Source organism: Rhodnius prolixus, unplaced genomic scaffold (genome assembly GCF_049639745.1).
Source record: "Rhodnius prolixus isolate KJV_2025 unplaced genomic scaffold, Rpr scaffold_7, whole genome shotgun sequence".
In the NCBI taxonomy this organism is placed as follows: Eukaryota; Metazoa; Arthropoda; class Insecta; order Hemiptera; family Reduviidae; genus Rhodnius; species Rhodnius prolixus.
The window spans coordinates 1611806-1625854 of NW_027411582.1; the positions used below are offsets into that span (position 1 = coordinate 1611806).

The window sequence follows — 14049 nt, forward strand, 5'->3', positions numbered from 1 at the left end:
GCAAAAAAGACTGTAGACAATTTTTTATAGATCTTGGTAGCCGAGCGGTTAGAGGCGAGAACTGCAAAGCTAATATGTATTGTGGTACTGGGTTCGATTCCCGGTCTTGACCTTGGATTTTATTTAATGGTTAATATGAGGAATTTATAGTAAAGTATGTTAGGCGGTTATAGGCTAGATCCGCAAAGCTAAGATGTATTGTTGGTTTAGTGGGTTCGATTCCCTATCTCTAAGTATTGGATTTTATTTAATGTTCAATATGAGAAATTTATAGTAAAGTAAGTTTGCTAGTCGCCTCCGTCCACGACACCTAATTGGTAGTTGGACGTTAAGCCCCGCCTGAAAAAAATAGGCGATTACTTTACTTTACTTTGTAGGTCTTGGTACTACCTCTGTCAGGAAGAAAAAGTAGAAACATAATCCAATACCAGTCCCTAATAAAACTCTGCCAAATCCTATTTTTTCTTTGTTACCTTCAGGAGTGGATCTTCAACAGGAACTGGTACATTTCTTCAGATGAAACTACAATGAATTACGAGAATGGGTGTTCTGAATTTTCCTATATTATTTATGGTTCCCTGCAGCTTTTATTATTCTCTTCCGGGGATTCCTGGATGAAATTAAATCACCCATAATATTAACATGGTCTCCTGGGTATACGTACACGACTTAGTCACGCAACCAGTAGGAAGGGTGCATGTTTAATGAAGACGCCTATCGCCGCCATAAGTGTGGAGTGCAGCACGTCAATTATTGGAATTTTAAATTAAAATGACGATTTCTGTAAATTCACTAAATAAGATTCCCTTAACGGAACCTTGGACAAATCCATTTTAAGACCCTTTAAGAGAAAATATTAGTCTCCTAGAAGTAACATTTACTGAACCAATTTTTTTTTTTAGTTTTTGTGTATTGTCATATTTTTTTTTAATTTTTCAATTAAGATCATTGGCACCCAGAGCATATTTCGTTGCACATGCAGGTCTCCAGTGTTCGCCCGTTTATAGGCTCATTACCAGACTAGTGAGATGTAAGAAGATCCTTTGAAGATAAAACTATGGGTCCACTAACTGATTTCCCAGAATCTTTCTGTAAAATATTATTAGGTACTATCCTCCCAAGGGAAAAATTGAACAGGCCACAAGGGCTGAATACTAGCGAGTAAAGTATCGAAAGGGTGGTTTGCCCTTGGAGCTAATGGTAGCCGGGTTATGTCAACTGAGCTCTCCTACTACGTTGATATTGTTGACATGTGCCTTGTTGAACCCTAGTGTGTGTATTGTTGCCACAATGCACTAACAAGAACCAACCCTGTATTAAAAGTTAAACCTATGCCAACAACATCGACGTCCAACTCCCTTTTCACTTCCTGTTTACTATGTTTTACTGTTCTCAAGTGGAAGTATTGCAAACGTGACTTTTAACCACAATACTACACTTAGTGATCCCTTCAGTTCAAACAAATGTGTAATTTACAAATAGACCAGTGTGTACCTATCAGTTAGCACAACTCAGAAACGAAACATAGTGCAATAACTGTTTCTCCAGCCGTATGGAATATTATATAGACTATATCATTAAAATTTGATTAATACCTTCAAAAGGTTTGTGTATCAGATTGGAGGTAAAATAGAAAATATATTTCAGTCTAGAAAATTAATGTGGAAAGTTTCCTCCACAAAGGTCGTGGCAACTTAATTGTTCCTCTAATTTATTTATGGAGTTTGCGTTGGTGCTTTGTTTGGTCTGTAGGAGTTCCAGCTGTGTGATCTAAGACCTCCCAGGATGTTTGGCTAGTAGCCACTTCTTTTTAAACCACTTCTCTTTAAGTTGGTAGAGAACTTTGAACTTTAACCATCTCATATTTTTTTAATAATAGTTTTGGATTCTTAAACGAGGAATTTTATATGTCTTTTTAAATTTTCTTTTAAAGGATTCCATTATTTTATTAATGAAAAGGCTTCAAATAAAATGGAACATGTGTAAATGCTCTTCTTATAACAACATAAATAATGCATGTCTAATGGTGTAAAAAAAAAACATTTAGGAAAAGCTGGTAAGAGATATGTAAAGTGTTGGTTGTGCGCAATAATAATAATAATAAGCGTAAATAATAAATATGTAGAGTAGGTGAGTACAAAGTGCAGTAAGGTAAGAACCCTGGTGAGTGGTGGGGAGGCGTGACGGAGGCAGAAGGTGCGAAGCCAGTGCCGAGTTAAGTCCACAAGTTGCTGAGAATTATATCTCTACCCGATTTGCGTGAGGTGAGCCAGACTCCAGACTAAGCCCTCTGTTTACCCTTAACCCTCACTAGGGTTCGGCCATTAACTCGTATCAATTAATAATTAACGTATCTATTTTTTTAGTTAGAAGGAATTAAGTTTGTTTGGCTTTTAGTTATTTTGCGTTATAGTTGTTGGTTATTATTTCAAGTTACATCAGGGTTTTTTTTTATGTTGTGGACATTCAGTTATAGTAAGAGAATTTGTAAATATTGAGTGTATGTAGAATAATAAGCCATTAGGTAATAAAGAGCTAACAAATTAACTGTGACTTATTCCTCCCCCCTACCTGTGTGAATGGTCGTGTGAGTGTGAGTGTGTGCAGAAGCTGAAGCGTCTGAAGGACCGCGCGCTGTGCCGTAGGTTGGCACTCAGAGAGGTTTACAGATAGAATGATCACGACTTAATCTTTTCCCAGTTTACGTATTTTCTTTTTAAACTTGGTATTTGTACGTAAAAATATATTTTAATGCAATATTTTATTTTTACGTACTCCCTACTCTTTTATAGAAAGAAAAGTATTGTAAATTTGCAGAGTTTTCGTCGGAAAAATTAGTTATAATGTTCCCAGAATGCAAAAATAATACTGTGGCTGTGTCAAGGACACGGCCGTGTGTTGTACGTGAATACGTTTACGTAACGGGTTATATTTTTTTATATAAAATAAAGGTATGTCCGAATGGATTGTTGACAAACGTCGTAGTGAAACGTGCACTAGCTGCTGCCCAATTTGTCTTCATAATTGTAGACAATCTATGCCTATACAGTCCGTTGTCGATGTAGAAGCGATTTTATCATCCACTTGCATAATTTCAACCGCCCCAGCTGCAGATGAACTGGACACCGTCGTTGATCCGCTCGGCCGCATTCATTCTTTTTTTCGTTCCCGGCACAGCTTGACTCAGTCATATGGTTATTTATTATACCATTCGATTGTTCTTGAGAAGCCCTTTCCAACCGTATACGATCTCTGTATTTGGTTTTGGCTTTTCGACGCGTATAGGCCGACATTATATATTTTTGATATATTTTTTATTCTAACACCTTATTATATTCACTGTCACTATTTTACATTAATGTTTTATATACAGTCGATAGATTGTGACAGACAGCTGACGATTAAAACTTAAACGAACATCATAGCTTCTCCGAGTTAAAAGTTATACTAATTGCAAATCTCGATACGCAGCAAAATGATCTCAAAATGGCGGCGCTTCCCCCCCCCACCGCAAGCGCGATGCGTCACAGTCCTCGCTTATCGCAATGAATTCTTTGATCCTTTAGCTATCCAGTGGTCTAATTTAATTTTGGATGTAGACGATAGATTCAAAACTATAATGCCAAACTGTATCCCCCGATTTTATTATCATTAGGTTTTTTGGATTGCCTCCATATGGTAGCAAATTTAAAGACGTATTCACGTCAAAAAGTAATTTCTTGCAATTGGTTGTGAGTGAGAGAGAGAGAGAGACTATCACTCGTTTCTAAGTGTTTGAGTATGTGTGAACTTGGATCCATCTTAACGCAAAAACGATAATTGCCCAGGTAGTTCAAATTGAATTTTTCGGTGAGTTGCTAGTAGAGGATGCTGAAATAAGGATACAATCTGTCAACTAGAATTACCACTTAACCCGTATCTGTTCTACACCTTTTTTCCAGGTTCTATCTATTATCCTTAACTAGCAACATTTTCGAGAAATAACATTATCCTGCGGGAACAAAAAGTATTTAGGGTAAACACCATCTAAATAGAAACAAGTAGCCTGAAAAACCAATCTCGACATGTAACACAATTGAATTTGAGTGAAGGCTGTGAAAGCTGCTAACATATGTTTCCAAGGAAACCTTCCCTCCAGATTGTGGTCTCCCCTCTCTGGCTGAGCTGTTTTCTCCCCCAAACTTGACAAATCCAGTTTGTCCGTTGGTGGTGGGATGTGGGGTGAGACAAAGTTTGATTCTACACATTGTATAGATGTACTGTTAACTGTGCTGGAACTGTGAGGGGAAGCGAGAGAAAGAATTCAACACACTCAAGGGGAGCAGCAAATAGAATTGCCTTCCCCTCCTGAGAGGGTGGAAATCATTAATAACCTATTAGGAATTCCATTCGCACTTGTCCAACTGAACAGGTCCTTGTTCGCTATCAATTTGTTCTGGCTTTCAATTGATAAGTAAAAGCGTCTTATCCTTTTAATTCCAGAGAGATCCCCGTGGCAGGCTTCTCAGTAAGTTTTATATTTCATTGTAACATGCCAAGTGTATGATGTGATTAAGAATTAAATATGGTTCAAACGTTCTGAATTTGAAGGAAATTGGTGAATTAGAACCTTGAGGATAGTAGTTACAAGTGGAACAGTGGATTTTGAAAGAACATCGGAAGCGGTGGAGATCTCGAGCTGACTGCCGTCAGGCTAAGGTAATTCTTGGGCCTGTCAAAAACGGCTATAAAGTTGGTTTTAGCAGGTCCCGGATCCGGCCAGTTGGTTCAGGTTGGTTGAGTGGACATGCGAATTTAGCGTATCATCTTTCCAAATGCGGCCTTACCCAGTCTCGCCAATTGGCGCTGGCTGTGGTGAGTCCCCAATGAGACTGTGCGGCACTTTGAAACTAGATTTCTCCGTCTTCGGAAGGTCAAATGTCTCCCTACCGGAGATTGTGGCATCTGGTAATATTTACCAGAACATTCTAGGTTTATTCCAGTGCACTGTAGCGCTTGAGTCGCCATGCTCCCTAGTGTCCTGTTGCTACTTTCTTAGTTTATTATGTTAGCATAATCTGGCAACTTTTAGCCGGATTTGTTAGTTTTAAAGCCCCGGTATCTCTTATGAGATGAAGGGCGGGCGGGGAGCAATGGGCATTTTGGATTGCCTGCGTTCCTTCCTCTTTCTGGTGGAACCTCCCTTTTAATACAGTCTACAATCTACAGGAAGTCATGTGAGTATACACTCCAGATTTCATTCCAGAGTGTTTAGGAGGGGGCGAATAATTGCTTACTTTATTAAACCTGACAGATTGCAAAAACTTTAAAGTATTATAAATTATTGTGCGTTTTGTAACTAAGAGAAATAATCATTTCAGAACTAATCTTGAATGATAACTTTAGCTCTATCGCTAGGGAAATAGAGGAGATAATGTCAACTCCAGTGGGGTATTGCATTATTTCAGTAGTACATCAAATGACACCTCCCCGGGGGAGGGATGTTCTTGGCTAAAAGCATGTTATTACCGTGGGGACAACGCAGATCCCATAACAAAGTGTCGCCCCCAGGGGGTTCCCCTGGGAGTACAACATTTGCACTCTCTCTCACATCTAGATTAATCTCCCTAAAGTTCTATAAAACGCAACTCTAAAATATTAGCATATTTAATTGCATTAATAAACTAATATTGATATTTTAAAAAAATCTTGTAATTTTTCTAAGTTCATTGTTTACAAATTACAAGGCCATCATCGATAACATTTTTAACTTTCAACAAATTTCAAATCGATCGCCAATTTTCAGCATATAAAGTCGAAATTATTGTGCAGTTTAGTTGTCTATGATTATAATTAGGACGAAACATATTTCTGGTTGAAAATATTATTTAATAAGCTCCAGTAGTTGACTTTTTCTATATATATTTATATTTTGTTTTGTTTAGAACAACAACTGGAGAAAAGTTCGCGGTAGCAGAGGCGCAATGCTTCCGAAAGGTCGTAGAGGACATTCGGCACTAGTGCATCGTTCCACTATGGTCATCTACGGTGGTTACAGAGATCTCAGAGGATCTTGCAATGAATTATGGGTATTTCATTTTGGTATGTACTAAACAAGGGTTGTTATCAAGAAAGTTAATTTTAGATTGGGCCATTAGAATTAATAGTTTTTCATTCCGTTATCTCAGAGACTGAATCTTGGCACCTGCTGTCCGGAAGTCCTACTTGCCCACCGGCCAGACATAAACACAGCATGGTCATACATGATGGATCTATTTGGATCTACGGCGGTATGACTGATCTTCAAGAGAGATCCGACTTGTGGAGATTTGATACTGGTAAAAATAATGAACGATCTATTATTTATTTTCAGTTTTTTTTTTTGTTTTATTTAAGGATATTAATTATTAAACTTTTTTTCTCTCTCTCTATTTAAGTACGCAAACTTTGGCAACAAGTTAAGAGTAAAGTAAGTCCTGGAGCTTTGCATAGCCATGCTGTTTGTAAACTACCCAGCTCCATGCTGGTATTTGGAGGCGAACGATCCGGTCAACCCAACAATGAGCTCTGGAGATTTCATTTTGGTAAGATATTTATAAGAAACTTTTGTCCCAATAGGGGCCGATTCCTGGTCGTCAGCTTTTATCTAATGTCACCCCCATCTGGATGTCGTGTAATTCATGTGGCAATTTCTTGTTGCGGGGGTCTGCGTTTTACCCCAAATCTCTCTGGTCGATAAAAGGGACCCAATTCTTGTCAGTCATTGCTGTACTCCTAACTAGCAGACCTGGAAAGAGCTTGCAGGTGAAAACTAGGTCCCTCTTGATATATCTGCTTTATATTAATTGTCTTCTTGGGTTCTTCAGTTTCATTTTTGTCATACAGGATAGCCTAGATTGTCTGATTGCTAGATTACATTTTCTTTCACAAAATTAGACATGTATATTCATACAATAAATGAGGCCATGGACCTTCAGACTGCCTGGCCGGCTTCTGGACAATATTCTCCTTTTACAGACAAAACTGTCTATCACTGATTTGATGGAGAAGCTTTTAAAAAAAGAGAATAACAAATAACTGAAGCAAGCTGGCTTCGAAAAAGCCCTTTTGGTTTGATGACCAACCAAAAGGGCTTTTTTACTGACACTTTTATTGGTGTTTATTTCAATATTGTTTCTGATCGCAATAAATTGTATTTGGCCATTGAAGATTTATTTACTGAGAATCCTCCATGAAAGCCCTAAACTAACAATACCAACAATTTTGAATCACTTTAAATTATCACTTTTATAAATTAATGAAATTTAAAAGGATGTCAATGTGTTTTATTTTGCTTTTTGTGTATTAATATCCAACTTCTTTGTACAATACTAAGAGTCACAGAATCCCTTCACAGCTTCTGAACTTTGAATAATATTTTTGTCTTGATTTACAGCTACAGAAACGTGGGAAAAGATCACATTAGATGGGATTCTACCCCAGCCAAGATCTGAGAGTGTTGCGCTGACGGTACCCGATCTGCTGTTGCAGAACAACTCGTGTGTGAGCAAATCTTCACCCAAGAGATTCCGTGGAGGTGGTTCAGTGGACCGGCAAGGTAGAACTCGTTCTTCTTTTAGCAGTCATCGTCCCACAACCAACACACCCACTTCCTCCAATCTTAGCATTCTAAAAGAGATATCCAAATTGTCCCATTTAAATTTAACCAGGCTTGGCCAATCTAGTAAATGTAGTTATTCAATGTTGAGTAGTAATGAAAGTATTTCAGAGACTTCATTGATCGGTTGTAGTGAGATGGTGAAATCGCAAAGTCATAATGTAATTGCGAAATGTATAACATCACCTACGAATTCCACACCTCCATGCACTATCCCTAGGGATCCCATTTCAGTACCTAATTTCTCTGCTTTAGCCGCCTCTACTCTTACACCTGTAGAAGTGACTGCCAAACTTGTTTATCTAGATGACGAAGTAGCTCCTCCGCCAACAACGAATACCCGACAGGATTACTTCTCCGTACCGCAGCATCTTCAGAATAAACGTAAAGGATTTCCAAAATCTGCTTCCGTTCGTTTTGGCAATCCGCTTGCTACACCGGAAGAGAATTGCGATGAAACGTCAGATTATGCCAGCGTGGAAACTATGAACAGAATTACTGACAAAAAGAAAGATGGTGGCCCGTACAGTTTTGCAAACCCTAATTATTTGGGTCCAGATATAAAGGAGATCTTGTCGGACAATGAATATGTACAGGTGTTGAATAGTCCACCAGATAGTGTACTGGAGGATTCACTTGGCAGAAGTAATAGTCGACAAGAATTGATAGAACTGAAGCCGATTCCGCCGAAAAGTTTACCATTGGCGTTTAATTCTTATAACAATGAGATGATTTCATTTCGAGATAAGAAAGGAAGAGCCATGAGCGCCACCCGAGCCGAACGGAACACTTCCTTTTGTGTGTTCATCATTGGCGGCAAAGAAAGAGGCCAGGTCACCGTGTTCAAAAGGCCAATCTCAATATGGAAGCTGCAACTAAATTCTACTGTCTACTAGTTCTTATATTTAGAAATACGTTCCTAATCAAGGCCTAAAACTCTCCAAGTTTTTTTTATCTTAGTTTACCTAGAACAGAGCACCGTGTTCGTTTTTTAGATTGTGAATCTAAAACATAGTTGGTCAATTTTAACGTAGTTTTGATTTTTATTGAGAATGTCGGTCTCTTTCTTATGCTTCAAGCTTAAACTATGGCCAAACTTCTGGATATTCTGAATTCTTATAATAATCTAAAATTTGAGACGGTAGCCTTTACAGCATTCCTACGCCTGGCATTTTTAATGGTTGCCTGGCCAAGAATATCCATAAGTGGCGTAGGAATATTGAATATTTTTAGGTTAAATGATTGTTTTTATATTTATTCGTTCATTTTATCTTAATATCGATCTAGTCACTGTTTAAAATTATCACCGCCTGCCAAAGGCTTTATAACCAGTGATGCTTTTTTTTACCTTATTTTTAAAAACGAATTTGTTTTTTACTGAATTTATTACAAAGCGTCTTGCTACGGTGAGGACCACCAATCTGGGTCGAGGAGTGGGTGCATGGCTTCGAGCACGTTCTGAAGTAAAATAAAAAGGTCCAGCGATGTAGTGAAACTGGGCGCTTCTATCACATTTCTTCCTTTTCGATATAATTACTGACATTTTGAGCCTCTTCTTGATTACTATGCAACATTCTTTACTCCTTATTTTGACGATATTTACTTGGTAAAAGCTCCAGGTCCTGGAAGTTACTCCAGTATGTTTGTGCAATAGTTACATAATTAAACATCAGTTTTCAATTAGACTGATTTTTAAAGAGGGATTATCCCAGTTCACGTTCAAAAAAAGTTATTTTTAATACGCCATTATTATTATTAATATTAACTGTTTTAAGCATACAGACATTCTTTTATTATTACAAATATTTGATCCGCTTAGCCGAATACAAATAAAACGCTGATACGTGGGTTTTGGCCACCCACCTCCCATGCCTTTGTTTTTTTTTTCTAAAAGTTTCCCTGACATAGTCAGAAGTCCAGGACCGTCTTCTGGCAAAACTTCCGCCGGTAGTCGCTGTAGTCTTTTTGTACTTATAACAATAGCTTTTGGCACCAATCCAGACTTTGTGTGTACGTATTCATTCAATTGGGTTGAGTGTTACCTACCGTCAATACTGAGCTAGAGTCGTTTATTTGATTACTTTATTATTGATCACCAATTATTTTTAACATATATCGATAAGTCTAAAATATCATACAGGTGATTCGATTGATACTATTCATTAATATCGATGAGTTTATCGGATCAAGCAAAAAACTTAATAGGATAGGTATCTAAGAGAGATTGAAGTTTAGCTGTTCTCTAAAGGGAGAGACTTATAATTGTTTCTCCTTCATGTAATCTTTGATTCTTAGATTACTGATCTAATATGTAAGTTGAACCAGTTTAAATAAAATTCGTCAAATTTTTCCAAATTTAAATAGTGTACATAAAAACGCAAATCATTTTACTAAAAACTAAACATTAAAATTTCTTTTTTCTTTTCAAATTATGAAAGCGCTTAGAATGGTACCTAAATTTTGGCTAAAATAAGTTTGTGTACATAAAAAAATAGATTTGGTGGTAGGTAAATTCTATGTGTGTATATTCTATTTAATGTAATTTGAAAAATGGTAGGATTCTTTGTTTTATTTGATGAAATTATGGGAACATGAACATTTCTTTAGAAAGGAAAGCCAAATTATTTATATAATTGTTCTTTTTATATTTGTATTTTTAGGGAGATATCTGTTGTTATATATATACATAGGATGTATATTGTATAGTGTTTTAGATGAGTTAGTGTATGCATCTCATGAATATTATAACAGAAACATTAAATTGCATGACAGCAAGTAAACAGAATAAATACTCAATGTGTTCATTATTATTTATTTTTTGTATAGATATTTAAATTTATTTTATTTGTAAAGTATGCACCATAGAAATTGTCAATTTTAAACCTACAGTACATATATTTATCTAAATAAATGTGAATACAAGAACATAGTTACCTTTCATGAGAGATATTTCTCTTTATTTAGAGAGAGGATATATTAATGAGTTTATAATGATAAATTTTAATTATAGAAAACTCGTTAATCCGCATAAACCATATGGATGTCACTGTCACCAACTGATTTCTGCTGGTTAAAAAACCAAAGATTGATGTATTTTCCTATCCCGTTTCACAAACTGCTACAGAAATGGGATATGTCCATAGTGTAGAGAAGTCTCTTTAAAGCACAATGTCAATTGAAAGAACTAACATTGTTCCGAGAGAGGTCCTTGAAAGATCTGATGACAAATATCTTACAGTCGACCCGTGACGGACTCCAAATCAATACTTTGTGTCATCAGCGTTCAGAGCTTATCCACAAGAATGATTACTTCTGAGTTCGGCCGTATAACCTGACGTTTCGAGCAACACTTGTTGGGGGACTAATTTGTAATTGGTGCAGACAAGACTGAAATGTAGTTTATGATGAACTTGATTCATTAAACAAATCAGATGCATTGATAAATTTTTCCGCTGCAGATCAACTGCATGTTTGTGAGAGCATGCTAAAAATGTTATATGCGATACTAGATTTCAGTATCTTTTAATCCATTTCAAGTGACGGATTAGCGAGTAAAATCTACACATAATTTATTTAATGACAGTGTAATGTATATATTTTTTCATTTTTAAAATTATTTTTATCTTTTAAAGCCATACAAAATTGTGCAATGATTGTTATATTTCTATATTATAATTTATGTTTGTGACCTTTATTTTACGTACATATTTGAACATAAAAAATAAAAATGAGTGGCCAATATTTAGATGTGCAATAAAATAATTACAAAAAAAAAAGTATAAATAATAATTATGAACAATTACAGAAAATGAAGTCTGACTAAATTATTAGTGGTGTTTTTTGTACCTGGAATAGGGTATTAGATTTTTATACTAAGAAATTTTATATAGTATAGGGTTATAAAACCAAACAAAATTTAAAAGAAAAAATTTTTTATATCATTTATATACAGAAAAAAAAATGTAGACAATTAAAATGGAAGGTATTGTTTTATTATGGTATTTATAATTTGTAGAAACATATTTGAAATATTAAACGATTAAATCGATTAATGGATAGTTTTTTTAGTTTTTGTCTCGATAAGTGGATCGATTAAAATGAAAATTTTTAAAATATAAACAACCATTCAGGGTCACTCAAATATTTAAAAAAAATGCTACTTTAATTTTGATTTATCATTCAATTTTTCAAAAAAATCATAACTAATAAGGGGGGGATGGAAATTATTTATCTAAATTTATGCATTAATTTATATATTTATGTATATAAAAATATCGATACCGTCTTCCTTTCTTTTGGTTATATGTATATTGTAACTTTCTAAAAGTACATTTTAAATTTTAATTATAGTTTTTACAGGTTCGTTTTTATTTTAATACAACTGGACAGCTTTGCAAATAATAATAATTATAACTTCATCATCGCAAAATTTTAAGGATCTTTAAAGAAAAGCATTACTTTTCAAGTTTGCGAGTATAAATGTTTCTTGCGTCATTGTTTCTTGTGAAGTTATGTAGTTCAAATTTTCCATGTTGTTATTAAAATTAATTTGTGAAATGGGTGTTTTACTGAAGGGTATTATCCTACAGACTAGTTGCTAATCTTCTCCCTAAGTTTCTTCCAATTCCTTTCTGTGGAAATGTGAAGAAGAGATAGTAGGAGCTAGTTTATTAAGAATTAGGTTACTAGTTTGGGTCAATGTGAGCTGAGGGCACACATCCGATTGCTGCCGCTTGGAGTTTTTAGTTTTGAGAATACATTAAGTAAGGTTAACAACAAAATTCGTCTAAAACCTACGCTGTGTGTTTATTTGTCCATTATTTTTTCACTATTGAATTTTAATCGTGCCGTCTCCTTTGTATATCGTTATCTGTCAACATTTTATTTAAAAACTTTCAATATTTGAACCCTTGCTTGTAGGATTCTCTCCAGGTTCTGAGAAACCTCAGCAAGATACTAAGATACTTCATTCTCTGGTGTTATTTTTTTATTTATTTGTTTTTTGAAGCGATTAGAAGGGAGATGACATTAGATCATGCCAATATCGTACAGCTAAAGTCCTTATAATAACCTTTTAGAAGCATATATACTCGCGTCGCTAACAAATCCATTTGAAGCAGCACTCTAAGATTTTCAGCCTAGAAATAAAAATGTCAATACGTATTTGAAGAAAGTTGTCCAGCTGGGTTAAGCCATTGTAGAATAATTTTTTTGTTTTAAATTGCAGTTTTTTAAATATCACTAATTTTTAAATTAAATTTAATTTGAATGTGATGCCAAAGACTAAATTCTTTTCTTTGATTCTTTTTCGATTTAGAAAATTTATATTTCTTAATTTAGGTAAGTACGAACATTTTCCGGCCGTAAGTCCATCCAAATTATCCCAACTAAAAGTAATCCAAGATTTATAACTCATTATTGAAAGCAAAGTTGTTTCAAAGACAACTACATTGAAAATGTTAGCACTTTTCACAAATACAGCAGAAAGCTAATTAGAGTTTGTCAAACCAATAGTACTTTCTTTGATATCCTAAAGTATAAGGTGTAGCTTTCAAAAGTAATAAAATTGTAACAACTGTTTTATGTAATGAAATTTTTTTTTGGCTATTATAATTATTAATACCTTTTTACGTAAACAGAAAGTATTATATTTTGTTTGTTGGAATGAAATATTGTAATAAATAGATATCATTTTTATTTTATTCTTATTTCTTTTGTTTGAAATATAATTGTTGATTTTCTCATTTTGTCTTTCGCTTATTTTTAAGGCTTCCCTTTCATTAATACAGTCCTCTTCCTACGAGGGCTTAATCCCATTTTGGTACAATAAACTTTGTTTAACGTTTTGCCAATTAACGATTCCATCTCTGCAGGGCGATTCTGGAAGGTGGCAAAATATCCTACTCACCTCTGAATGTTTTCCAGCCTCACAAATAAAAGAGAAATAGGTTTTAATATAGTTTCCGGATAATTGTAGTGAGTTAAATCGTATTTAAAATTACGTCACTAACTATACCAAGTGAGCAAAAAATAAAATAACCTATACTAATTTTGTAATTCATAATCCACTACTTTTTAAGCAGTTTACAGATAATAGTTGGTCGATTTATCGAAAAAAATCAATAGGTTCTCTGAAATATATTTCACTGAACTAATTTTATTAAAATCTAACTGAAGGAGTGACTGTCCGCTAACGATGAACTCTCAAATAATCAAGAGGTAAAGTAATTAGTGAAATCACTTTTACTAAAACAGTTGAAATTAAATATTAACTTAGCCGAAGAATACCGATGATTGACGACTAAATTCGGGTAGTTGTAGTTGAAACTGATATTTGAACAGGTAACAGGCGACTAAGGAACCATCATGTAATATCCTAGTATTAGTAAATAATTCCAAGAAAATTAAAATTT

The 14049-nt window shown here is 34.9% G+C and overlaps 1 protein-coding gene across 3 annotated transcripts in view; it reads left to right on the top strand.

Annotated features, from left to right (window-relative positions):
- Window positions 1-13380, top strand: part of LOC141446681 (uncharacterized) — a 29410-nt gene extending 16030 nt beyond the window's left edge. Inside the window, exons 4-8 of one of the 3 annotated variants that reach the window (XM_074113333.1) lie at window positions 5925-6081; window positions 6168-6317; window positions 6417-6563; window positions 7415-7576; window positions 7943-13380. In XM_074113333.1, coding sequence (XP_073969434.1) covers window positions 5925-6081; window positions 6168-6317; window positions 6417-6563; window positions 7415-7576; window positions 7943-8532 — 1206 coding nt within the window. In that variant the 3' untranslated portion in view covers window positions 8533-13380. Of the gene's footprint in view, window positions 1-1941; window positions 2265-5924; window positions 6082-6167; window positions 6318-6416; window positions 6564-7414 lie in introns of those variants that run through there. The other 2 variants (XM_074113332.1, XM_074113331.1) reach the window with 2 other exon arrangements.
- Window positions 13381-14049: the final 669 nt, after the last annotated feature.